Below are 27,095 nucleotides of genomic sequence, written 5' to 3' on the forward strand. Positions count from 1 at the left end.
AAAAAAAAAAAAAAAAAAAAAAAAAAAAAAATGGGAAAAAAAAAAAAAAAAAAAAAAAAAAAAAAAAAAAAAAAAAAAAAAACAAAAACAGACAATTGAAAAAAAAAAAAGAAAGAACTTTAAAATTCAGAGTAGCCGCCATTCTAAGCGGGCACGAATTGTGCTGCTTTAATTTTTTGTTCTTCTCTTGTAAAATTCTTGATTTTGCATGACAAAAAAACTCACCATAATTTTGCCTTCACATCAACTTCCTTTTTCAACACATGGTTTTTACTCTATCAAAATCCTCCAAAAAATTATGAATACTCTAAGTAGTAACTTGTTGGCACAAGAAATAGTGATAACTTTTTACAAAACACAATTATCTTTTGTAACTTATCTTTTTTCTTAATGTTATATATAGTGTTGAGATAAATGAATATCGTGTCTTTCAATAAAATTAACACCCTAAATGCTCACAGAGAGATCGAGATGATACCTTATTGCCCCTCCAATACACATGTTCGATTGTTCTCTTTTGATTATTCACTTGGACAAGTGGGCACACGATTGATCTTCCTCGCTCTTGCATGTACGCAATCATTTCCATAGTCCATTACCCATACTACGGTCCAAGGAGTATTTACTTTTTGGGTCTTCAAAAATCAAAATATAGATACAGATTACAGAGAGAGAGAGAGAGTGAAAGCAAAAGACTAAAAGAGAGACCCCAACAGTTCAAGGCCGTGTTTTCGAGTGCGTTTCCTTGGAATCCAAGAATTTATTTTGAGCAAAATAAATGGAAACTGAAAATCAAAAAGCAGAATTCCTAAATTCAATTTAATGTAGGACCGTGGAAGTCGTACAATACTAAATATATATCATGATTTTTTTTTTTTTTTTGAAACCAAATATATATCATGATTATCACTGGAAACTGAAACTTCAGAGCAAAGCCTAAAACCTGAAGACTCTCCAATGGCGGCTGACTCTGAAGAACGCAACCGAAGAGGCAAACGCAAAAGGGATCAGACTCGCCCTAAACTCCTTTCTGGGGAGAAAGTTGAGGTATTCTTCAGTTCATTTCTCTTTCTGGGCTCATAAAAATACGATCTTTATGTGTATTCACGTATTGCGTATATTCTTCCGTTTGCGATTTTTTTTTTTCAATAAAGGGTGAATGGGTTTCAATTAAATGATTGAATTTTTTATTGGGTTATTGCTATTTCGTGGTTAATCTTTCCTTGCATTGCTTCACTCTTGTGATTCTCAGTCTGAATGCGTAATGCTGAAATGGGAATTAGGGACTTTGTGGTTCTGTGATTGCATGTGGGTTTTAGTGAATGTTCATGCAATTATGGGCACTCAATTTAATGGATTGAAGCATAGTTCAGGAATTAATCCATGATTTTATTTTCTTGATTGTGGTTTACTGTACATGCAACTGTAAATTTGTGTATCAGTGAAGGAAGTAGAAATGCAGATGCCTTCAAAATCTTCTATTTGTAGCAATAGTTTGATGGAATGATTTGTTAGATACCTCTGATTGAATGGGTGGCATAAAAATTGTTCCTTTTTGTGGATTTAATCTAAGATATTGCTTTTTTGCTGAATGTTATGGAACTTGTGCAGGTGAGGTCTTTGGAAGAAGGGTTCCTGGGTTCATGGCACTCGGGTGAGGTGGTTCGCTGTGAGAAATCGTTTCGTCATGTGCAATATGATCACATTCTATGTGATGATGAATCTGCCAGTTTGATTGAATTTGTGGGTGTCAGTCCCTTGATTGATGGTGTCAAATCTGCTCAACGGGAGCCAAATAACAGTCGTGGTGTGATAAGGCCTTTGCCACCTTCGCTTGGTTTCACAAAATCTAGTCTTCGGTATGGACAATGTGTGGATTCTTTTGTTGAGGATGCGTGGTGGGAAGGTGTGATTTTTGACCACGAAGATGGTTCTGAGGAGCGGAAGATTTTCTTTCCTGATCAGGGTGATGATATGATGGTCTGTGTTGGCAACTTGCGGATCACTCAAGACTGGGATGAGCTTACTGAAGAATGGAAGCCTCGAGGTAACTGGCTTTTTCTTGAAGTAATCGATGAAGTCAAGCAAGAGTGGCCCCTTTTTGTCTCAGTAAAGCAAATTTGGTATGAAGTGCGGGAGAAGAATGGAAAAAACAACCTAAAGGAGTGGACATTTTCTGTTACAGATTATTGGAGGAAATTGGCATCCCAAGTAATACTTGACAATTTAAAGTTCAGTGTCGATCAATTCTTAGGATTATTGAACTCCTCAGAACGCTTTGTACAGGAAGGACCGCTGTTGGAATTTTCTGAATCTGTTCTCAACGCTGTGCTGAAACCAAAAACATATATAAATGGTTTGCTTGCCCTTGCACCCTTTACCAAATCTTCTAGCAAAGTAGAAGACGGTGGAGTGCTGCCTAACAATCTAAACGTTTCCTGTCATCATATTGTTGAAAACGAAGTGGTTCCAGAGGGTCTTGTGCGTAGCATAGGAGAGGTTGAGGTCGGTTTTAGTAGTAAGAATTTGGATACACAACTCATCCTGAGCCACGATGAAACACAATCCTTGCCACTTCACACGCTTCCATGTTCATCTCATAGTGAAATTGGAGCACCTGGGAGTTTGTTGGATGATTATGGAGAAACAATTCCTTGTACGAATTCCAAGGTGCCGAGTGAGAAGCTCAAATCTTCTAGGAGAAAAAATGTGGAGTGGCTTCCCTTGGCTCTTGAAGCAGAGTTTTGCCCCGATGCAATTATTCAGTTCCAAAGAAAGTTCATGCTGGGCCGTAAAAACTTACATGTAAAAGTAAGGAAACATCTTTTATATTTGGGCTGGAAAATCGAGTGCGTAAAGGATTGTGAAATGACTAGGTTACGATATTTTTCACCTTCTGGGAAGTTATATATGTCGCTTTCTAAACTGTGTAATGAGTTTGACACCACATCAGAATCTCTTTCTGTGATTCCCATGACAAGAAGGCAGGATGTCTCTCCCGATAGTTCACTTGATATTACATCGGGCAGCTCAGCTGATGGGTTCACCTCATGCCTTCCTTTGGTCAGACAGCAAGAATGCAGAAAGAAGTCCATGTTGCCTTCTTTAGAAGTCATCATTGATCCCAAATACTGCCCTCAAGCAGTGAGTGATTATGTATTGTGTCAAAAAGAAAATACCCTTCACTCTAAAAAGGGAATAACACGGCTCGCTTATGAAGCTAAGAAGCATCTAGTTTTTAGTGGATGGAAAGTCTTTAATTATTTGGGGCGAGGCAAGAAACAATTTTGTTATGTGTCTCCTAGCCGAAGAGTATTTTATTCACTTCTAACAGCTTGCAAATGGTATTTTGAAGAGAGTGCGTCCTGTCCTGATACTCCTGGAAATTTGGCAACGGGGACATCTCCTGGTATGTCACCGTCAAAGGAGAAGGAGACCAGTAAATCGAGAACGAAGAGAAAGCTTTCCTTCCATGAATCTAGGGGTTTGTTTAACGAAGGAGATGTTGCAGATACTAAATCTTCATCCCGTGTGCTAAGATCAAGTAAAAGAGCTAGGCAGGTTTCTTCCTCTCATCGGACACCTCGTACCATTTTATCTTGGTTGATCGACAATAATGTGGTTCTTCCGGAGACAACTGTGCAATATTGTGGAAGGAAAGATGGCCCCCCATTGAAGGAGGGGAAAATAACTCGGGATGGAATCAAATGCAACTGCTGCCAGAACGTTTATAGCCTTAGCAACTTCGAAATTCATGCAGGAAGCACTAATCACCGGCCTTCAGCAAATATCTTTTTGGAAGATGGAAGATCATTACTAAAGTGCCAGTTGGAGATGAAACACAAAAGTAGTGTGAAAAACTCAAAGACAGAACCACGTATGGTGCAAGGGAGTCAACATCTTAACCGGAATGACCATATATGCTCTATCTGTCAAGATGGTGGTGATTTAATTTTATGCGATCGGTGCCCATCCTCATTTCATACTAGTTGCCTTGGTATGAAGGTATCTCCTACTAATAATTGTCTGTTGTCCTATACTACTGCTTCTATACGAGTCCTGTATTATAATTAAAACAACAACTAAGAAAAGAAAAGGAAAGTGGCGCCACTAAAATTGATATTTAACTGCATTTTGTGCTTAACAGGTGATTCAAAATGGAGACTTGTTCTGTATGAGTTCATTATAGTTAAAGAAAGTATACTAAGGAAATAGAAAAAAAGGAAAGTGCAACCTACTATTGATATTTAACTGCATTTCACCCTTAATCAGGTTATTCCAGATGGCGACTGGTTCTGCCCGTCATGCTGTTGTGGAATCTGTGGCCAGAGTGGGTTCGATAAAAGCAATGACCAATTCACAGATAATAACATTCTCTGCTGTAATCAGTGCGGGCATCAATGTAAGCGCTGTCTCATCTACACTAATCTTAGGAATACACGCATGTTGGCATGCACACACGCACATCTATTCTTGGAAAATTGTACAGCCTTTTACCTGGTTTATTTATCATTACGATGATGGCATTGTTGCAGATCATTATCGGTGCATTGGAGATGAGAGTTCAGAGCCAGACAATTATCCTAAAGGAAATTGGTTTTGCAATACAAGATGTGAACGGGTACATCACGCATTTATGGCACATTTTAATTTTCGATTCCCACTGAAATTATTGCCCCGTATATTCTCCTGATATGATTTGATATTCTCTGCAGATTTTTTTGGGACTTCATCAGCTGTTGGGAAAACCAATTCCAGTGGGCACTGATAAGCTAACTTGGACATTGCTGAAATACACAAATCCAAATGATTCTTATTACGGTGCCCCTGATGATGAGTCTATGACGGAGAATTATGGCAAACTTAGCGTTGCTCTTAGCGTGATGCATGAGTGTTTTGAGCCCGTCAAAGAATCTCGAACCCGGAGGGATCTCATGGAAGACATTATCTTTAGTAGATGGTGAGATTTAATGTATTTGAGAAATCTCCATTTCCACATCTTCTTGCTTTGAGTTCTGAATTCATCTGTATTATACTAATTCAACAACATGACTGGAGCTTCTTTTTTTTTTTTTTTTTTTTGCTTTCTGCTTTCATTTAATATGATTTGTGATCTGTCTTTATTTGTGATTAAGAATTGAATAAGTTTGTTATTTATGTTAATGTCCATTGAGTACTATATTTCATCGTTAACTAAACTCGATGTTTACTTATGGAAAACGAGATATGTGGAACTAATGCATAGCTGTCTGCTTATTGATGTCAACGTTTCTTCAATGCATACAAGTCACTGGCCATTTTGTCTTACCGGAAATTTTACTGTAACTTCTCTTTTATTCTAAATTTCATCCGCTAATTTAAACTTTCTCTCAGGCACATACAGCTAATAGGAACTGTTTTGATTTATTGGCTAATATTAAGTTCATATTGCAGGTCTGAATTGAACCGGCTAAATTTTCAAGGATTCTATACTGTGGTTTTGGAGAAAAATGATGAGCTGATTACTGTGGCTACTGTAAGGTACCTTGTAATTATAAAGTTAGGTTAAATTATCTCAATTTTGCGTTTCCTAAACACTGACCTGAAATACTTGCCATATTAAGGGTCCATGACGAGAAAGTAGCTGAAATACCTCTTGTTGCCACAAGGTTTCAATATCGACGACATGGGATGTGTAGAATTCTGATGAACGAGCTTGAGAAGGTACTTGGCATTGTTGTTTTAATACCATTTGGAGTTCATATCTTATATAATTTTTTTTTTCTTATGGAGGAAAATGATGAAGCCCTAGCTGTGAAATAAGTCAAAGTAGATATTCTTCAATTGAGTTATTAATCGTTGATTCATTGAGCTATAAATTCACTAAGATGGTTGAGAATTTTATCGTTTATGAACACTTTTTTTCTGGAGAAAGGGCTGCAGTAGAAATCTTTTCAGTGCATCTGTTTCGGGTTTCTATCCATGCACATCTTGTGGGAAAGCCCCGAAGGAGAATTGCGCCATTCTTTTAGATACCTGTAATTTTATAATTTCTACTTTGCCAGAGTCCTCGGTTGGCGTAAGTGTTACTTTATGTTTTATGCAGTGGTTAAACCTATAGTTTACGAACGAGGTAAACTTACCTGTTCAAGTTTGTGATAATGTCCTTTTATAACGTTCTTTCCCTTCATCACCCGAGTGTGAACTTCCCCCACGTGCCGTTCTTTCCAATCGGCTTATTTTCTCTACACAACTTTACACGTCTTGAGGCTTAGCACTTGGCCCGTGGGGGAATGGGTGCAGAAGCTGTTGTACGAGAAGAACTTCCGAGTCCCTAAATTTTATTACGGTTGATTGGTTGCTTACGCTGTTTGCTACTTGTTTTCCAGCAACTTGTGGCATTAGGAGTAGAAAGGCTAGTTTTGCCGGCTGTTTCCAGTGCATTGGACACGTGGACCACATCGTTTGGTTTCAAAGAGATGAAAGGTTCCGAGAGATTGGACTTCTTGAAGTACACATTCCTTGATTTCCACGGCACAATCATGTGTCAAAAGTTGTTGACGAACATCCCGTCCATCAACTCGAGTGTATCAGCAGGTAAACCGTATTCCACCTTTCTGAAGAGAAGCTGAAATCTTTTCTATGGATTTAGATTTAACGTTTTAACGCCTTAATGCAGAAGCTGATCAGCAGTCTTTCGACCATAACAATAATGGTAATGCTGACTTGGATGGGAATATCACAATCTCCGAGGTCTTCCAAGCCGAACAACTTAACGGGAGCGAAACTGTCGACCAAGCATCGTTGGAGTAAGTTCCTCTTCCCTTGTGCTATTGTCACGTGCTTCAGTTGTGATAGTATTATAGAACTAAATGATTCGGTCACTTCCATTTCATTGCAATAAAAATCATAACATTGCTTCACCCTTGGATCAATAATAATATACGGAGTAACTGTTATGATGGTATTACTGATAAAACGAACAAACTAAATCAGTAAAGTGTGATTTTTTTTCACAGTTTCCTTTTAGTAGAGAACTTTTGGGCGGCTTGCTGGAAATATGAGGAAGGAATTATTTAGCATTTTGAATTCAAAGTTTGCCGATTAAAAAACCTGTTTGGATTTGAGTGATATTGTGTGATTTGTTGATGGTACTAACATAAATGTCGGGTAAGGCAAAATGTAGAAGCAAATGCACTAGCTCGAGAAAAAGGATCTCGATTATTTCACATACTAACAAAAGAAAACAGAAAAATATTAGGAGATCTGCACTTTTCTTTGCTGTTGTCTCTGCATCTAACATTACATCATTTCTTTCTCGTTTAATCATCCATGGTTGTATAAATGTCTTGGATACGTTGTAGTAAAAACCAGAACCGATTTTAACCTGATTGTCTGCTATGCTTTCTCAGGCCAAGCGGAGGAGGATCTGGTGCCAATGACGACAGCGCCCCAGCTCCCGTAGTTCTCGCGGTACAATTTCTCTTCCTTAAACCATACACTCTCATTCCTTTTACTGCTACCATATCCCGTCTTCACAACTAACGCCTTTTTGAATCTCTACACGCAGTTCAATCCAACGCTCCCTCTCTGCTCAGCTAAAGCTGCGTTGGATTACTCGGCCACAGGCGCTGAGCAGAAGGAAGATGAGACGTTCAAATGCTACCAGCGCAGGAGAACGCTGCAGCCTGTGGAAGCTAAGCTGGTGTAACGAGAGGTAACCGATAACTGATAAGAACCGGGATTGTAGATTTGTTGTACATAGGTTTTTCCGAAAAACATGAATCTGCTGACTGTTGTGTTCTTGCATTTTGGTGTACAAAAGACCTGTCTTGAAGGTTCAGATGTAGTGAAGCCGTGAAGGGGTTCTTTTGTGTGTGGGTGGTTTTAGCTTTCAAGATATGCTGCATATTTTCCCCTTGAATGCATCATCATCAATAAGATTAATGTTTTTTCACCTGGCACTAATCATTTCTATTGAGTTATCATGATTTACACATATATTATCTTGTTGGACCAGTTATGTATCTATTATCTTGTCGGACTGGTATATGGGGGCCCCACATCTCTATTGAGTTAGCGTGATTTACATATATACTGTCTTGTTGGACCAGTTATGTATCTATTATCTTGTCGGACTGGAATTTGGGGGCCTTGGGGCGATAAAATTTTATCTTTGTGAACAAGATTAATGTTTTTTTCCGTTATACTCAGTCAATAGTGTATATATGACGTCATTTAATTTCCTTTTCGGAGAAATTAATGAAGGTCTGACACGAGATCAGAACGGTCATTGGCTCTAGCCAATGGGATCTGACCACGTGCCCCCATTGCCAGGAACCAATGGCATCCAACCACGTACCCTCATGGTCAAACCAATGATATTAAACCACGTGCCCTCTTTGGTCAATAACCAATGGCATCCAACCACGTACCCTCATTGTCAAACCAATGGTGCCCAACCACGTACCCCTCATTCGCTAAGAGCCAATGGCAGCCAACCACGCTGCAACGGCTACTTTTTCGCATATTTGCACGCCACGTGTCGGCATGTAACGCACGGACAACTACCACTTCAATAAGTCAACAGATCATTCTAGAAGCCTTTTTCATCAGTTTTAAGCAGCGTGTTTGACAAAATCTGCAACATAAAATTTTGACATTTTTTACAAGTTATGATATTTATATATAAAAGAAATAAAAAAGAAAAAACAAGATTACATTCACTCTAGTCGAGCACTAAGATGTTTGAATTCGATTTGACTAATTACTTAAAATTATTTAAACTTGAACTCAATTAACCAATAAATTGATTGATTTCAAATATTCAACTATTCACCAATTGAGTTTGAATAGGTCATGAACAGTTTAATTTTGTGTTATTTTTACTTTTGGTTTTATGACTCTAGAGGGTTTTACCTATAACCTTGATTACCAATTTTTCTACTATATTAGTTATTTGACTTTAAATTTTTTTTTCACTTTGTTCTATGAAACATTGAAACTAACATGTGCATAGCATATTTTACGATAGAAAAATCATGTGTTTTGATATTTTAGCCTTATTAAGTAGTCATATATTGTGCACGTACATGTTTCAAATGATATTTAATTGAAAAAATTAGTCCAAAACACTAACTACCGGTGGAATGCATTCAAAATTGAAGGGGCAAAAAGGGAAACAACTATTTAGTTTACCTACCCCATAAGGGCTAAAGTAAATTATTCAGTCCATCGCATTTTATTTCGATTAACAATATTTGACTGATGTTATTTTTATTTTAAATTTTTATAATGTTAAATTTAATATTAGTATATAAAATTTATATATTTAAAAGTTACATTAAAAGTACTATTAAAAAGATAAAATAAAAATATTAAAAAATTAACAAAGAAACAATAGTTAGGTTGAATAATGAATAGTAAATATGAGAGATAAAATGAGATGGAAGGAATACATTTTTTTTGAGTGATGAAGGAAATCCGAAAGATATGTACGAAGTAAACATTGTTCTTATATAACGGTCTCGACTAAAAAAGTATTGACAAAAATTCAACTTAAATTACATTTTGAGACAATGGGCTTATTTAGCAATCAACAGTTAGTATTTAGCGGATTGTGTTAGCGAGTTTAACCAGCAGATTGTATCAGCGGTTTGTGAAAATATTGATGCGGTAAATACTCAATCGTGTATAATACAACCTACAGCTGGGTCAGTTCAGTCTAAAATACTTGGGCTAGAATCCAGTTAGGTGAAATACTAGGCTCGAGTAATGTAATAGTAGGTTAGAGGTTCTCGAGCTTTCTTTAGCTATCAGCAAGCAGTCAAAAGTCCCTCTCTCATGCATTTAATGTGGTATTTATAGCGCATCTAGGGGACAAGTTTCGATCCCTCGGCATGGTAGGCACGTGGAGCACATGCACCGTCCCCTGGGTGAGTGGAGTTGAGACCGTACACGTGGGTTGAGAAGCCTGTTGCGCTACTCAGGTGTTGAGGCATATCGCTCGGACCGGGCTAACGAGGTTGGTGGCGAGACTTTGACACATGGCAGTTCAGGAGAGTGGATTATGAGGAAGGCACAACAGGAGGTCGGGAGGTGTATCACTTTCGGTCGGATTAGGTCGGCCTGGATCCCGGTTGTGCGCTGTATATGGTAAGACCGGTCATAGAAGTCCCGATCTCCGAGGGGTATTCCCTATCAAACATGTTTGGTAAAATTAGTTATTTAGAATTAGCTCTTAACATGTAAAATGACATATAAGGACATAGTGTATTCTTTTATTGTTATTGGTAATAATATCATAATAATTATAACCATTTAGAAACTACAAATTATCCCTATATTTGATATTTTAAAAAATGACCAAATAACAATATAAAAATTATTAACTCAAATGAACAATACATTTCAAATTGAATAAAATAAGTGTGAGAGTATGCCACCAAAAAAAAAAGATGTAACTGTATGATATTAAATTTAAGAATTAAATAAAGAGAGAAAATAGCCATTAAATTTAACTATTATTTTTTTGAATACTACTAACTCTATTAGAATGCAGTATCTGTTCATAACTACTTTCTCAACCTCCACTGAGACTCGAACCCACCACCTCCCGTATAAAGGGAAGGTTTGATGCCACTGGACTACAGGATCCTTGGCAAAGTTGTATTTTAAATGAATAGATTGAAACATACATCAAGTCAGCAGCGTATATGAAAAACGAGAAACAAGGGGAAAATTGAAATTTAGAAAATAAAAAAGAGAAAAGCTAATGTTAAACGCTGCTCCAGCAACTTGTCAATTTTAACGGATTGAACAACGATTCGCTAAGTTAAAAAGTCATTAACCAAACGTTTTATTTAAAGGTTTGCGTTTGTGAAACCGTTAAAATGGTCAAATTCGCTAAAGAAATGGTGGATAGCCGATAACTAAACATGACCAATGTTAGATTAGGGTGCACAAATTTGTGGTCAAAAGGATTAGGAAAAAATCTGTTGTTAAAACACGGGGAAGGGGAGATTGTGGGGCTCATTTTGACCATTTTGACTATACCTAGAAAGCCTACCCCACTTTCCATTCCTATATATATAAAGCCCGTTCTGTTTTCCTTTCCAAATCTCCAGAAATCAGAAAACCTAAAAACAAAAATTTGAACGTTAGAGAAACCCAAAACACAAACAGAAATGATGTCTTGTACCGTTGCGATTTCCAGTTCTCCGGTCTTCTCTCCCTCTAGGGTTTCCATCTCTTCTTCTCTTCCATACAAGGCGGCCGCCGGATCTTCCTCGTCGCCGGACGCCCTAACCCGGATCCAATCCCCGTCGGGAGCAGCTTCCTCCTCTTCTTCGCCGTCTTCGCCGCTACGGATTCTCCGGCTCCAGAAACCGCCGCCCAGCGGCTTAAACCGAGCTTCTTCCGAGTGCTCCGCGCCCACTTCTCCAACTGTTTTGAAGCGGAAGCGGCCGGCGAGATTGGACATTCCAATTGTGTCAATGGGATTCGGGAATGTTCCGCCGACTCCCGCGGCTATGGAGAGCGCGGTGGAGTTTGAGAGTGATGAGTTTTCGGTGTGTTGTAAGCGCGGAAGAAGAGGATTGGCTATGGAAGATCGGTACTCGGCTAAGGTGAACCTTCACCACGATTCCAAACAGGTATCCTCTACTTTATATTCAAGCTTTTTAAAATTATGAATTTGGTTGTTTTGTGCTCTGTTACCATAAATATTAGGTTTTTTAGGGACTTTTAAATTTTAATTAATGTTTATGAAGATTTATGTATTGGAATGATGCTGGTAGATAGTATAGAATATAGATGAAGTGAAGATTAAATTTAGCGAGTACTGCATCATAAAGCAATAAAGAAATCTGCTATTTCAGGCTGTTTTTGGTGTATTTGATGGGCATGGAGGAGCAAAAGCTGCAGAATTTGCAGCGGAGAATTTGGATATGAATATTGTTGATGAAGTTGAAAAGAGGGGGGATGACAACACTGAGGAGGCTGTGAAGTGGGGGTATTTGAACACAGATTCCGAGTTTCTCAAGCAAGATCTTCGAGGCGGGGCTTGCTGTGTCACAGCGCTGATCAGGAAAGGCAATCTAGTGGTATCGAATGCTGGTGATTGTCGGGCTGTTGTGAGCAGTGGAGGGATTGCTGAGCAACTGACATCTGATCATCGCCCTTCGAGGACTGATGAAATGGGTAGAATTGAGGCCTCGGTAAGCTCATTTTCTTGAACTGGTTGTGTGATAGTGTGCTACTATATCAGAATAGTGCCTGACCTGTTTGTGCTTTGATATAGGGTGGCTATGTGGATTATTGCCATGGCGTTTGGAGGATCCAGGGATCCCTGGCGGTGTCCAGAAGTATTGGAGATTGTTATCTTAAACAATGGGTTATAGCAGAACCAGAAACTAGAATTCTTCCCCTTACCCCTGAACTAGAATTCTTGATCCTTGCATCAGATGGCTTATGGGACAAGGTGATTGATCTCGAACTTGATCTTTCTCACAGAATATCTATGATCTACCTAGTGACATCCTTGTTAATCTGGATATCGGGATTAAACTAAACCAACAAACGTGCTCGTCTGCTCTGCAGGTTAGTAATCAGGAAGCTGTAGATGCTGTTCGTCCATTGTGCACAGGCTCAGAGAAGCCCCAACTGCTGTCAGCCTGCAGGAAGCTCGTCGAACTCTCAGTCTCGCGAGGCTCTTTTGACGACGTGAGTGTGATGCTAGTTCAACTGCAAAAATTTCAATGATATGATCTTTACAGAGAGTAGGAAGTATAGTTCTTTCACCGCTAACTGACCAGAGACAGACTTCATTTCTCCGATGATCTCACGTTGCCGGAGATGACCATTGATGACGGATGTGTAGAACATATTCAACCCTCTAGGCGCCTGACTTTTTGGTTTCTAATTCATCATTTTTGCTAGAAATTCTTTGTGTTGTAAATTGGGAAACATTTTATTTGAGTCTTGTGTTTGTGTAATATCCTCTTACCCGTATAATTCTTTTTAGTTAAAATATATTACTTATAATATTCTTTAACTAAAAAGAATTACACCGTCACACAAGACATACTATTTATCTACTCTGTATTTATTAATTCTTTCTGCAATGATCTTACCAATTCATGAATCAGAGGCTACGTCCAAGACGGCAGTTGTTAGTTACAGTTAGTCATCGTCTTCTTCCATTGACTTCTTCGAACAAATCGAAGAAGACTACGAAACATAACTGTGCATAAGAAGACTATTGCTTGAAGTCTTCAAACAAAATTAATTATTAATTTTTTTCTCTAATTTTAGAAGTAAGTTGTTTTAAAATTTCAGAAAATTAAATTATTAATTAAATTTACATTTACAATTTCAATATTAAAAAATTGATGAAAGGGAAAATTTAATTTTAAAATCAATAACTAATAGTGACGTAAAAATTTGAAAAATTAAAGTTAAAACAAAGTATGAAATACATGAAATACAATGATGACTTTGTCATCCAAGGTACCGAGAGGAAATTCATGGGATGTTGTCATGTTGACTAGAGGAGACTAGACTATTTCTGATGTTGACTTGGCTAAGTATAATTATAATCATGCATAATTACTCTATCATCATGTATAATCAAATGTTGTCATGCAGAGTGCTTGAGTATCAATTTTTACCAATTAAGGCGTGTATTCAATTAAGACTTTTATAAGCTTTCAAAGACTTTTAAAGTGATAAATTTTAATTAACTTTTTTTTTAATTGACTTTTGTAGAGTTTTTATAGACTTCTCTAGAATCTTTTAAACTTTCATCAATTTAGTAAGAGTCTGTAAATATCTATAGAACAAACATTTATAAACTTTTAAAAACTTTTTCATATTAAAAAATCTACAAAAATCATTAAAACATTAAATTGAATACACCCTTACAAACATTCCATAACTTTTATTAATATATTATTTATAATTTTCTTACAAAAATATTTTTTTTTATAAATCATAAATAAATTGGCACAAAAATAGAGTATATTATACAAAAAAATATAATCAATATTTACTAAATATAACCAATAAAAATATTTCGTTAACTAATGAAACAACTAATGTTGAGTAATATAATTATCAAAATGTCTAGAATAAAAAAGTACGAATTAAAACATTCATCTTATTAGTACAATTATCTTTGATTTGCATTGATTTCACCTTGTCGGGTGTCTCTCCACATATCCAAAGCTATTTTAGCCCTCCATTCATTTGCATGCTCTCGTTGTTGCTCTTGAGTTTTAAAAAGGTTGTTCAAAATTATCTACCTCATTCGTCAGTAAAGATGAAGGAGATTCATAATTATCTAGCTCAATTGGTTTCTCATTATAAATAGCATACTTCAAGTCCTTCCACCTTAAATTACAAATACTGCATTGTAATAGAGTCAGTAGTATTCAAAAAAAAGTCCTTCCACCATAAATTAAAGAGAATCATTTCCTTCCATATTTTTTAGTTGTCGCCCCTGATTTCTGGAACTTCGATGTTCAAATCTGTGTAAGTAATGAATTGAGATGTTGTAAAGATTTTAAAAGGCTTGGATTAGGACTTTTGAGGCATAGAAATAACTGAATTGCATACATTATCAATGTAAATGATGCGAAAGATAGACTTGAATGCCATAAAAATTTCATGTGGGCTAAATCTTTACGCATAATAAATCTATCCAGGCTTAATGGTGGAAACGGAATGAGTACGATGTTGGCTTGATTTTTTCACCCTTAATAACAAAACTACCAAACTATATGCCGATGCATAATTGCTTATGGGCTAAATTATGATAATAGTTTGGCATTTTATCCTAATTAATCATACAAATATAACAAAATTGCTTGTGGGCTAAATTTCATTATATTACATATAACTAATCGCAATTTATGCCTAAATTTTATGTGATTTGGAAAAGCTTTATATACAATCTTAATTAAATTAAGGATGTTGCGGCTACTCCTTAATTAACTAAAATTGTGTTATCACATCAACATAGATTTATTTAAAGCCTAGCAAACAAACTGTACTGACATGGGATAAACAATTTCCAAATATATTCCTAGAAAAGTTGGTCAGGACAAAGCCTCATTAAAAATCAACTCCTTAGACAAAGTAGGGTTCCAAAGGAAACTAATAGCATATTAGCTATTCTAGTTTGCTTCCCAATAAAATTTTCATGGTTCATGCATTCTCAAATTCAATGTACAATAATTTAAGAGTTCTATATAAACGTAAGTTCACCTGTGGTTAGAAAAAAAAAAAAAAAAAAAAAGAAGAAGAAGCTCAAATTGATTTATAATTTAATAAAATTTTGTTTGAAAATAAAATTGAAGAGGGTCCAAATAAGAAAAATAGAAAATGATAAAAAAGAGGAATCGCTTTCTTAATGAATAGGCCCAAAAATAAGCCCAAATAAAATTGAAGAGGGTCCAAATAGGAGGTCTCCTCCGTCGCACAGCGCCACCACGCCATCCTTGGGTGAACCTGCCATTAACGGAGACAACGACTGTCGCTGCCGCCTCCCTTCGCCGGAGCTCCGTGACCGGATCCTCACCTTGGAGCGCTGATGAGACTGCCAACGCCCCACATCCACCATCTCTAGCTTCGCCACCGAACGGAGACGGTAACCAACGAACAAATTCGGTGATTTTCCGTCAGGTGTATTTTATTTTTATTTCGAAAATAATTCATTTATATTTTTCCAAAATTATTTTGGATAAATTTTAATGTATATATATACATATATGAAATCCAGATATATATGTACATACTGTGAAATGGCAAATCATGGATATATGTATGCTCAGAACAATCATATTCAAATTGCATACATATTCAAACTAATACCAACTATAAGAATTAAATAACATCTTAATACTTGTCATTCTTTTCTCATTGATTTTTCCCTCACTTCTACTCAATACTGTCTAGATAGTGTATCAGTCCTCTTATTGAGCAGTGAGAGATTGAGGGACTTAAATAGCTCAGTCCATCAATGCAGCATCCATAGGTTTCCTACTGTTTTACGATTTGCACCAAAATGTTTTATCTTCCAATGAGAGTGATAGGTTGGAGTTTGTCAGATGAAACCTTACTTTATGTTTCAGATGACCTTTCATCTCCTTACTTTAGGTTTCATTAGATAAAAGTATAAAACCTTTCACTTGTATTTTTTTGGCTGTTAATTTCTTTAATTAAGTGTTTATAAGTTGGAATACTACTACCTGCTCTCTAATCTGTAGTTACTCGAACTTAAATTTCCTAGATTTAAGAACGATTTAGGGTTTGGAAGATTGTTGCTATTCAGATTCGAGATCTAGGATTTTTAAAATTGTTTTAAAAATATTTGATACTACTGTTATAGATTTATTGTATTGCATGTTGATTTGTAGCTCAAAAGGTTCCTAAGTCATTTTGAATTTTGCTTTCGCACATGCAAATGGGTACTGTAATTTCTTAGTAAAATCAACCAATATATGCTTTTATTTATCTAATACAGTTTCTGATAAAGTGTTTAACAATATTGTTGTTTTAGGATTGCTAAAACTATGTGATAGAAGACCCCGCTGTGAGCATATGGTGATAACAAAAAGCCTAAAAAAAAGAAAACAGTTGTAAGGTAAACTGTTACCTTTGTTTCCTGACTTCCTGTTAATTGTTTCCTTTTGTTACCTATCATTCCGGATTTTGTGAGTTTTTTCATAGTAGTAAATTATAGTTTTTAATATTTTGGTGGGAAATGAATAGTTTTTTAGGAGTAATGATATGAGACATTCATTAAAGATATTATGATAGTAAAGATAACAGACAGTGTTTGTATTTTTTTTTGAGTATAGATTAATGGTATGGACTATGACGAATCCTTGGCGCCTCTATTATGATCAAAAACCTCTTATCCAACGGCTTTACCTGCAATTCAAACTCAATTCTCCATCGCCAAGATTTGCCTTCATCTCTACGCTCTCTGCAGTTCACGATTTTCACAATCCTGTTATTCTGAGATTCACCGGAACTATTGACTCCCCTTCTACTTTGTCATCCTACACAAAGCTCCTTTCTCACCTTTCTCAGATCAAGTCTCTAGTCCCAGGTCTACAAATCCATGCGTGTGTAACAAAGCTTGGGTTGTCTCAAGACAGTAAACATAGAAACCATTTGATAAATCTTTATTCAAAATGTGGGGTTTTTGGGCATGCCCACAAGCTAATCGAGGAAAGTCCCGAACCAGACTTGGTTTCTTGGTCTTCTTTGATGTCTGGGTATGCCCAGAATGGGCTTGGGGAAGAGGCTACCTTAGCCTTCCAAAAGATGCATTCTTTGGGACTTAAGTGTAATGAGTTTGCATTCCCTAGTGTGCTTAAGGCTTGCTCGCTTAAAAAGGATCTTTTGCTTGGGAAGCAGATTCATGGTGTTGTGATGGTGACTGGGTTTGGATCTGATGTATTTGTGGCCAACACATTGGTTGTTTTGTATGCGAAATGTGGGGAGCTATTGGATTCTAGGAGACTGTTTGAGGAGATCCCGGAAAGGAATGTTGTGTCGTGGAATGCTTTGTTTTCTTGTTACACACAGAGTGACTATTTCGGGGAAGCTGTGTGCTTGTTTCAAGAAATGATTGAGAGTGGAATAAGGCCAGATGAGTACAGTTTATCCACAATATTGAATGCTTGTACAGGATTAGCAGATATTGGTTTAGGGAAGAAAATCCACGGTTATCTGTTAAAGCTCGGTTATGATTCAGACCCTTTCTCCTCTAATGCACTTGTAGACATGTATTCAAAATTGGGGGACTTGACGGATGCCATTGCTGTTTTTCAGGGAATTGCAGAACCCGACATTGTTTCCTGGAATGCTTTAATTGCTGGATGTGTTCTCCGCGAGTGTCATGACCATGCTTTGGATATGCTGTGCCAGATGAGAAGGTCTGGAATGCGGCCAAATATGTTCACTTTATCAAGTGCTCTGAAAGCTTGTGCTGCACTGCAGCTGCAGCGAACAGGTAAAACATTGCATTCTCTTTTAATCAAGAATGACATAGTATTAGATCCATTTGTGAGTGTTGGCCTTATTGATATGTATTGCAAATGCGACCTGATGAACAATGCAAGACTAATCTATGATTTGATGCCTGAGAAGGACTTGATTGCACTGAATGCTATGATCTCTGGGTATTCACAGAATGAGGCAGACACAGAATGTCTAACCCTTTTCACTGAGATGCACGAGAAAGGAATCATATTTGATCAGACAACTTTACTAGTAGTCCTCAACTCCACTGCCGGCTTGCAGGCTGCTGATGTCTGTAAACAAGTCCATGCACTTTGTGTTAAGTCGGGGTTTCAGTCTGATGCATTTGTGATAAATAGTCTCATTGATTCATACGGAAAATGTAGCCTGCTGGTGGATGCAGCTAAAATTTTTGACGAATGCCCGATTGTAGATTTGCCATCATTTACCTCTTTGATTACAGCTTATGCTCAATATGGACAAGGTGAAGAAGCTTTTAAGCTATATTTAAGGTTGCAAGATATAGGTATAATGCCCGACTCATTTGTTTGCAGTTCCCTCCTGAATGCATGTGCAAATCTGTCAGCGTATGAACAGGGGAAACAAATGCACGTTCATGTCATGAAACACGGGTTCATGTCTGATACCTTTGCTGGCAATTCTCTGGTAAACATGTATGCCAAATGTGGAAGCATAGAGGATGCTGGGCGTGCTTTCTCTGAGGTTCCAAACAAAAGTATTGTCTCGTGGTCAGCTATGATTGCGGGACTTGCCCAGCATGGACATGCAACGAAGGCGCTTAATTTGTTCAGTGAAATGCTTAGGGATGGTATTTCCCCCAATCACATAACACTAGTTAGTGTCCTCTGTGCATGTAACCATGCTGGTTTAGTTGCAGAGGCAAAAAACTATTTCCAGACGATGAACGAGACATTTGGAGTGGAACCAACACAAGAGCACTACGCCTGCATGATTGATGTCCTGGGGCGAGCAGGAGAGCTGGACGAGGCTATTGATCTCATTAATAAGATGCCTTTCGAGGCTAATGCATCTGTATGGGGGGCACTTCTTGGTGCTGCAAGAATCCATAAAAACGTGCAACTAGGCGAAGAAGCTGCACACAAGCTTTTCAACCTTGAGCCAGAGAAATCTGGGACACATGTTCTTCTTGCAAATATTTATGCATCAGTTGGGCTGTGGGGAAATGTAGCAGAGGTGAGAAGGTTGATGAAAGACAGCAAAGTAAAGAAGGAACCTGGGATGAGCTGGATTGAAGTCAAGGACATGGTATACTCATTTATCGTGGGCGACAGAAGCCATCCTAGAAGCCAAGAAATATACGCCAAACTCGAGGAGTTGGGAGACCTAATGGTGAAAGCTGGGTATGTTCCAATGGTAGAGGTAGATCTCCACGATGTCGAAAGGCGACAAAAAGAGATCCTCCTCTCTTACCACAGCGAGAAACTCGCTGTGGCATTCGGGTTGATTGCTACTCCACCTGGAGCTCCCATCAGGGTGAAGAAGAACCTTAGGATTTGCTTGGACTGCCACACAGCCTTCAAATTCATCTGCAAGATTGTCTCAAGAGAAATCATCATTAGAGATATCAACAGGTTCCACCATTTCAAAGATGGATCTTGTTCTTGCGGGGATTACTGGTAACCTTTCAACATGTTTCTGTGTAGAAAGTTGAGGTATTCTTCAGTTCATTTCTCTTTCTGGGTTAAAAACTATGATCTTTATGTGTATACACGTAATGCATATATTCTTCCCTTTGCGATTTTCTTTTTTAATTAAAGGGTGAATGGGTTTCAATTAAATGATTGAATTTTTTATTGGGTTATTGCTATTTCATGGTTAATCTTTCATTGCATTGCTTCACTCTTGTGATTCTCAGTCTGAATGCGTAATGCTGAAATGGGAATTGGGGCCTTTGTGGTAATTGCATGTGGGTTTTAGTAATTATGGGCATTGAATTTAATGGATTGAGTTCTGAATTCATCTGTATCATACTGATTCAACGACTGGAGTTTTTATTTATTTATTTTTTCCTGCTTTCTGCTTTCATTTAATATGACTTGTGATCTGTCTTTATTCGTGATTAAGAATTGAATAAGTTTGTTATTTATGGTAATGTCCATTGAGTACCAGATTCACCGTTAAGTCGTTAACTAAACTCGATGTTTGCTTATGGTAATTTCCACCACATGCTCGATTCATTATTAACTAAACTCGATGTTTACTTTCTGAAAACGAGATATGTTGAACTAATGCATAGCTGTCTGCCTGTCTGCTTGTCTGCTTATTGATGTCAACATTTCTTCAATGCATACAAGTCACTGGCCATTTTGTCTTACAGGAAATTTTACTGTAACTTCTCTTTATTCTAAATTTCATCCGCTAATTTAAACTTTCTTTCAGGCACATACAGCTAATAGGAACTGTTTTGATTTATTGGCTAATATTAAGTTCATATTGCAGGTGTGAATTAAACCGACTAAATTTTCAAGGATTCTATACTGTGGTTTCGGAGAAAAATGATGAGCTGATTACTGTGGCTACTGTAAGGTACCTTGTAATTATAAAGTTAGGTTAAATTGAAAGAAATCTGATGCAGGAAATTAAAAGCTCCAGCAACATTACATCATTCCTTTCTCGTTTAATCATTCATTGATCCATGGTTGTGTAAATGTCTTGGATTCCTGCACATTCTGCTTAAACTTTAAGGTTTACTAATTTCTAGTAAAAACGAGATGAGCTCTGAACAACCCGAACCAGTTCATGGCTGCGTTGGGAGTATATTATAAAGCCACTACCAATTATAACCTGTCTGTTCGGATTTCTCAGGCCAAGCGGAGGAGGATCTGGTGTCAGCGCCCCAGCTCCAGTTCCCCCTAGTCCTTGCGGTACAATTCTCTTCCTTAAACCACACACTCTCATTCCTTTTACTGCTACCATATCCTGTCTTCACAACTAATGCCTTTTTGAATCTCTACACTCAGTTCAAACCAACGCTCCCTCTCTGCTCAGCTAAAGCGACGTTGGATTACTCGGCCACGGGCGCTGAGCAGAAGGAAGACGAGACGTTCAAATGCTACCAGCGCAGGAGAACGCTGCAGCCTGTGGAAGCTAAGCTGACGTAACGAGAGGTAACCGATAACTGATAAGAACCGAGACTTTCAAATGTTCACTTGACTACCATTGTTTCTACTATTAGTTATTTGACTTTGAATTTTTGCCAATTTGCAGCAGAGAATTTGGATATGAATTTTGTTGATGAGGTTGAAATGAGGGGAGATGACAACACTGAGGAGGCTGTGAAGTTGGGATATTTGAACACAGATTCCGAGTTTCTCAAGCAAGATCTTCGAGGCGGTGGTTGCTGTATCTTAAACAATGGGTTATAGCAGAACCAGAAACCAGGCTTATGGGAATTCTTGATCCTTGCATCCGATGGCTTATGGGATAAGGTGGTTTATCTTGAACTTGATCTTTCAAACAGAAATCTATGATCTACCTAGTGACATCCTTGTTAATCTGGATATCAGGATTAAACTAAACCAATAAACATGCTCGTCTGCTCTGCAGGTTAGTAATCAGGAAGCTGTAGATGCTGTTCGTCCATTGTGCACAGGCTCAGAGAAGCCCCAACTGCTGTCAGCCTGCAGGAAGCTCGTCGATCTCTCAGTCTCGAGGCTCTTTTGACGACGTAAGTGTGATGCTAGTTCAATTGCGAAATTTTCAACGATATGGTCTTTGCATATAGGCTTATAGAGAGAGTAGGAAGTGTATAGTTCTTTCGCCGGCTAACTGACCAGAGACAGACTTCATTTCTCTGATGATCTCATGTTGCCGGAGATGACCATTGATGATGGATGTGTAGAACATATTCAGTGGTCTAGGCGCCTGACTTTTTGGTTTCTAATTCATCATTTTTGCTACAAATTCTGCGTTGTAAATTGTATAAAATCCATAGATTTCAACTCTCTAGTGCTTTCAGATTAGGGAAACATTTTATTTTAAGTCTTGCAGTTGTTACTAGTTTTTCTAAGTATGAAATACAATGATGACTTTGTCATCCGAGGTACCGATCGAGAGGAAATTTATCGGATGTTGTCATGTTGACTATAGGAGACTAGACTCTTTCTGATGTTGACTTGGCTAAGTATAATTATAATCATGTATAATTACTCTATCATTATAATAAGATGTTGTCATGTAGAGCGCTTGAGTCGGTCAACTGGTCAAGCAGTTGAATTGGTAATTACACAGTTTTAACTTTAATCCCGTGAAAGTTACTCATTACCTTTCTTAGTTTGAGTTGGTAAACAATGAGTAACTTAAACAAGTTTAACTTCTTATCGGCTAAAATTACAATGTGGATTTTATCAAGAATACATATTTGGATTTTCCCGTAAATAAAATGTTGCCATTTAGAGTTATATTAACTCAAAACTCGATGAGAAAAATTAAGAACTAAGAATAATTCCAAATTTTGGGTTAGGAAATTAGGGATTTAGTATATATATTTTGGTAAATTTATAAATATAAAAACAATTAGGTATAAATAAATAAATAAATAAATAAATATATATATATATATATATATATATATATATATATATATATATATATATATATATATATATCATTCGATTTTTCGGTTCGATTAAGTTGAAAATTAAACTGAACTAAAACCATTCGATTTATAGAATATAAAACCCATTAATTGTTAATAATGAATCAAAATCTAACCGTTCAATTCGATTTGCTTGGTTCGAATAATTCGAACCGAAATGCCTACCCCTACCCTAGTATCTATATTCTTGAAAGGAAGAAAAGATAGAGAGATTGAGTCAAAACTAAACACAAAGAGGTCCAAGGTGGGTTCATCCCGACATAAGAGATTTTAATGAACAACTTATGAAGTTACGCTGTTTAATTTGCCCCATTTTGCTGTTGCCGTCACAGTGTGAAAAGTATAGGTACATGGAATGTACTAAACCACGTTTCTTGATTCATAGTAGATGGACTTCATTGACAAGACAACAACAATAATAATTACAATAATAATAATAATAATAATTGATGGATTATATTCATCCGGGTGGTCCGACTCAAATAACCCAATAATTAAATGATAAATAACAAGAGATAAAGACAAAAGTAATGAAATGGAAAAGACAATGAATTGTTAGTTACGGAGACAAAATTTGTATTAATGAGCTGTGTTAAATTAAACTATTAAGAAGTATAAGAGAATTGAATGATATCCTAACGAGACAACTGAGCAGAGATTTACTAATCAACTCCCAACCGCCCTGCGAGAAAGGGGCGGGAGGTTACAGCGCGGTAGGCGGACTGAGCCTCGCGCCGCCCCAGTCGAAGACCAAACGTTCGATCGAGCAACCCAGGTGGCCAAGCGTCGGGCTTGTCCTAGGTGGCGAGCGCTGGCCTCGGCCTAGGTAGCGAGCGCCAAGCTCGGCCACGTCAGGGTTGGTCGGGTTTCGCTCCGGAGCCCTGCAGCGGGTTGGGTCCGGTTTCTTCCCAGTTGATACATAGTGAGTCCATTTACAATATATTTATCAATAATAATAATAATAATAATAATATAAAAATAAGCATATTCCTTAGGACAATAGAAGCTGAATATAATGTACAACATATCGTGGGTGGCTATTCGACACTCCAAAAGGAGGTTTCGAGGGGTTTTGACGATGGTCTTTGAGGGACAAGAAAACCAAAGCATGTGTAATGTTGATCTACCTAAATCTTGGGCCCAACTCTGTACTATACTTTGCCATTCAATCATCCCTACTTTTCACAACTATATTTTTCAAAAGATTGCTTCCCATCCTACTCTAAAAATCTTTCCTATCCTTTATTTTGAAATTTAAATTACCAGAAGTAATTTACTAGTTTATAGATTTTTTTTTTTTTTTTTTTTTTTTTGAGAATGTTTGGAACAGAACCAATTTCATAGCTGTCTCCAATAAGAATTGATTTATGGTCCTTGTAGCTACTGCTGTCAAAATAGGCCAACTTGGGTTGGCTGTTGACAGGCAAGATAAAGCAAGTTGGACCATGTTTTAAAAACTTGACCCATTACTCCCATTAGCTAAACTCATTACTCATCCAATGATGGGTTGGCAAGTTAAACGGCAATTAATAGTGTGGATCAACATCTATCTTACATTGTAAATCCTGGTCTAAAATAATCTTTAGATTATGTGTACTTGCAGTTTATGTACATATAAATAAATTGGAGACATATAACATGTTAATTACATACACATAAAATGGTGGTTGCAGAAACATAGAATGTTAACGGCATGTACAGAATATGTTAACGGCAGATACATAATATATTATGTATATACAGTTAACAATTGATGTGTCTGTAGTTATCATTTTATATGTTTGTATTAAACATATTATGTACCTGTCTGTACTTATCATTTTATATGTCTGTAGTTATATTTCTACCTACAGATACATGAAACACATAAACATCTATAGTTAACATGTTAACTACAGACACATAATATGTCAATTGCAAACACATAATTTTTGGACTAAAAGTCTACAATACAACATGAACCATAATTCATGGTATAATAATTGCAAGTTAAACAAGTCGGTTCAAATCAACTCTTTTCAACTAACTAAAAAGCGGATTAAACGGCTCAATTCGATGGATTAGACCTATTTTTGCCCACAATAAAAGTGAAATCCCTTCCCCCAAACACCCCACACATTATTAATGGTTTCTAACTTTCTTTAGGTGAGAGGACTAATGTCTGGTGTCCACGACATTGGATATAACTATTGCATTGCGGCGACTAAGCTAAGATTCAATCTTGCATCGTTGCATTGTTCACAATTTATCACTTGAGTACCAACTAACCTGCTCGTGTAAACTTTTTTTAATAGCATTACCGATTCTCGTTAACAAAAACATATCTATTTACTTAATTTAAATTAGGTAACCTTTTTAATTATAATTCAGAGTTCACAAGTCTATATATATCTTGATATCTTCCATGCATACATCACAAGTAGCTAGCATGTAGCATCCATGTAGCATCATAGCATATTCTTGATGGGTTGAAAGCATTCTATGTTATATTAAATTAAATAAGAGGGGAGAAAATCGTACAAAATGATATGCTGTCCACAACACTAGCTAGTAATCCGGCCATACATATGTTGATGATGATACAATTTGGTAAGACACAACCCTTTGATTATTCACATGCCATCGTTTCTCATCTCCCCACCAAACATCTCACGTTATTTATTATAGTTTATATATAGCGATTTGGGAATGGTAAGTGCAGTCTTCGTGGTCGACAACTAGGTGGTCTTGTTTCTATGTATATGTCCCATCGGTCCGGCGCGCATGTCTAACTATTTGCTAGTATATATGCATAGCCGCAACATTTTTGAGTTGATCTTGATCTATGAAGAGATGGTGCACCAATCCTTTAGCATTGAGACAATTAGCTACTCGATAAATAGAGTGGGCCTAGAAGAGCGATTAAATCAGGTCAATCGCAAACATTTTAACTGAAAAAGTTAATGATTTTGCAAATGACAATGACATTCGATCGTTTTACTTTCAGTTTTATTGTTCTAACTGTTATAATAACTCATTATTCTCCTAGACTAAAACTGATTAAGTGAATTAGTGTTGTGCTTTGGGATCTACGCTCTTCATGATTTAAAGAAAAAAAAAAGTGAATTGCAGAAATTTTAACAAAACTGCTAACGATTTTTCAGGACAATGTGATTTGGTCGTTTTATTCAAATTTTTGTTGTTCTAACTGTTACAATCTCATTATTCTCCCCGACAAAACCTTAGCTGAAGAACTAAAACTAGTTAAGGATTAGTCTTAAAAAGAATCAAGAATATGTTCAAATACCTTTTACAATAGCAAATAAAACTCATACATCGCACTTACAAATTTATTTATAATGAAACTCGAATTAAGGACTTATTAGTCCATTTAATTAATCATTAAATTAAAACGTTATTAGTAATTCGCATCGAATGTTTTTAAATTTTTACCTTTGGTAGCTCAGAAAGATAAGCTTATGGAAATATACGATTAAGGAACATCAATGCGAAAATTGAGAAACAAAAATCACATCACGGTATCAAGATAGGGAGTGTAAGGTGTGCATGAAAGTAGGAGAAACGTTGTTAATCATTCACGTACTATGATTAAGATTCGGTGGGTCGGGCGGCAGATCGATTTTGTCGTAAATTTGGTTGTCTAATTCTCCGGCGACAAAGGATATGGAACGCAGGGAAGAACGCCTACCATTCTGCAGTCAACCCAACAAATTAAGCTTAACCTCCCATTGTCTATTGAGTGGTGGCTTATCACTCTCTGCGCGCAATATAATTGGACTGCCAAAAGATTTTTTTTTTTTTTTTCATCACCCACTTTTTAAAAGAAGATATGAGAGGTGTTCAATATGTACATTAAAGAGCAACATGTTGATCGACATTAATTAGTCAATAATGATCATCAACCCATCCATGATCCGTGTAACATGAAACATATGTACACTTTGAATGTTTATTTTAAGAAAATTGTGTGTTAGTGGGCGATTGAGCTCTCGGGTAATTTTTATATTTCACCATATTTTATTGCGAGTTGAAGTTACAAAGTATTATGTTTCAGTATAGGGTAAGAGTCCGTTTGAAAACTTGGAAAATGACTCGAAATTTTCAGTGTTTGGGTACTAAAGGAAATGAAGTCAAAAGGAAAATATTTATTTTGGTCAACGAAAAAATGTCAATTTGACGAAAAATGTCTTCCTATTTTTGTAATCGGAAGACATTTTTCAGATTCTTTATTTTTCATATTTCTTCCCTCTTCTTTTTAAATTTAGTTCCTATGTTATTATTATTGCCAACTATAACCATAAAACCATCCACTACCTCCAACACAAACACCACCACAACTACCACACCACCACCACTAACCGATGCACATGACTATGAAAATTGTCACTACTTATGTACTTTTTTCACTTTTGGTCATTACGGTGAAATTTAATCAAGTTTGTTA

At 36.8% G+C, this 27,095-nt stretch overlaps 3 protein-coding genes across 5 annotated transcripts; all 3 read left to right on the forward strand.

Moving 5' to 3' along the window:
- Window positions 1-691: 691 nt before the first annotated feature.
- LOC116004329 lies at window positions 692-7,980 on the forward strand. 2 transcript variants are annotated; one of them, XM_031244323.1, is made up of 11 exons: window positions 695-1,047; window positions 1,612-4,005; window positions 4,273-4,402; window positions 4,536-4,621; window positions 4,716-4,960; window positions 5,434-5,520; window positions 5,604-5,703; window positions 6,369-6,576; window positions 6,659-6,788; window positions 7,392-7,452; window positions 7,550-7,980. In XM_031244323.1, exons 1-11 carry the CDS (start codon window positions 958-960, stop codon window positions 7,688-7,690), a joined length of 3,672 nt encoding a protein of 1,223 aa, XP_031100183.1. In that variant the 5' UTR covers window positions 695-957; the 3' UTR covers window positions 7,691-7,980. The 2 variants fall into 2 exon arrangements, 1 of the variants encoding a protein (XP_031100183.1); XR_004094778.1 differs by lacking the exons at window positions 6,659-6,788; window positions 7,392-7,452; window positions 7,550-7,980 and having other exon boundaries at window positions 692-1,047; window positions 5,434-5,515; window positions 6,369-6,417.
- Window positions 7,981-11,108: 3,128 nt separating this feature from the next.
- On the forward strand, window positions 11,109-13,123 carry LOC116004330 (probable protein phosphatase 2C 25). Its single transcript, XM_031244325.1, has 4 exons — window positions 11,109-11,633; window positions 11,859-12,197; window positions 12,281-12,460; window positions 12,580-13,123. Exons 1-4 carry the CDS (start codon window positions 11,166-11,168, stop codon window positions 12,739-12,741), a joined length of 1,149 nt encoding a protein of 382 aa, XP_031100185.1. The 5' UTR covers window positions 11,109-11,165; the 3' UTR covers window positions 12,742-13,123.
- Window positions 13,124-15,420: 2,297 nt separating this feature from the next.
- On the forward strand, window positions 15,421-22,233 carry LOC116004439 (pentatricopeptide repeat-containing protein At5g04780, mitochondrial-like). Of its 2 annotated transcripts, none has more exons than XM_031244492.1 (8): window positions 15,421-15,663; window positions 16,541-16,624; window positions 16,842-19,706; window positions 20,494-20,580; window positions 20,860-20,918; window positions 21,015-21,161; window positions 21,262-21,482; window positions 21,601-22,233. In XM_031244492.1, the coding sequence occupies exon 3, from the start codon at window positions 16,846-16,848 to the stop codon at window positions 19,672-19,674; it is 2,829 nt and encodes a 942-aa protein (XP_031100352.1). In that variant the 5' UTR covers window positions 15,421-15,663; window positions 16,541-16,624; window positions 16,842-16,845; the 3' UTR covers window positions 19,675-19,706; window positions 20,494-20,580; window positions 20,860-20,918; window positions 21,015-21,161; window positions 21,262-21,482; window positions 21,601-22,233. The 2 variants fall into 2 exon arrangements, with proteins under 2 accessions (XP_031100352.1, XP_031100353.1); XM_031244493.1 differs by having other exon boundaries at window positions 15,421-15,648.
- The last annotated feature ends 4,862 nt before the right edge of the window (window positions 22,234-27,095 follow it).

This window comes from Ipomoea triloba, chromosome 14 (assembly GCF_003576645.1).
Source record: "Ipomoea triloba cultivar NCNSP0323 chromosome 14, ASM357664v1".
NCBI classification, from domain to species: domain Eukaryota; kingdom Viridiplantae; phylum Streptophyta; class Magnoliopsida; order Solanales; family Convolvulaceae; genus Ipomoea; species Ipomoea triloba.

Coding starts and splice junctions, on each gene's coding strand:
- LOC116004329 (XM_031244323.1), top strand. CDS start 958: ATGGCGGCTGACTCTGAAGAACGCAACCGAAGAGGCAAACGCAAAAGG. Junction 6,789..7,391: donor GTCGACCAAGCATCGTTGGA/GTAAGTTCCTCT, acceptor ATGCTTTCTCAG/GCCAAGCGGAGGAGGATCTG. Junction 7,453..7,549: donor CAGCTCCCGTAGTTCTCGCG/GTACAATTTCTC, acceptor CTCTACACGCAG/TTCAATCCAACGCTCCCTCT.
- LOC116004330 (XM_031244325.1), top strand. CDS start 11,166: ATGATGTCTTGTACCGTTGCGATTTCCAGTTCTCCGGTCTTCTCTCCC. Junction 12,198..12,280: donor TGGGTAGAATTGAGGCCTCG/GTAAGCTCATTT, acceptor GCTTTGATATAG/GGTGGCTATGTGGATTATTG. Junction 12,461..12,579: donor CAGATGGCTTATGGGACAAG/GTGATTGATCTC, acceptor TCTGCTCTGCAG/GTTAGTAATCAGGAAGCTGT.
- LOC116004439 (XM_031244492.1), top strand. CDS start 16,846: ATGGTATGGACTATGACGAATCCTTGGCGCCTCTATTATGATCAAAAA.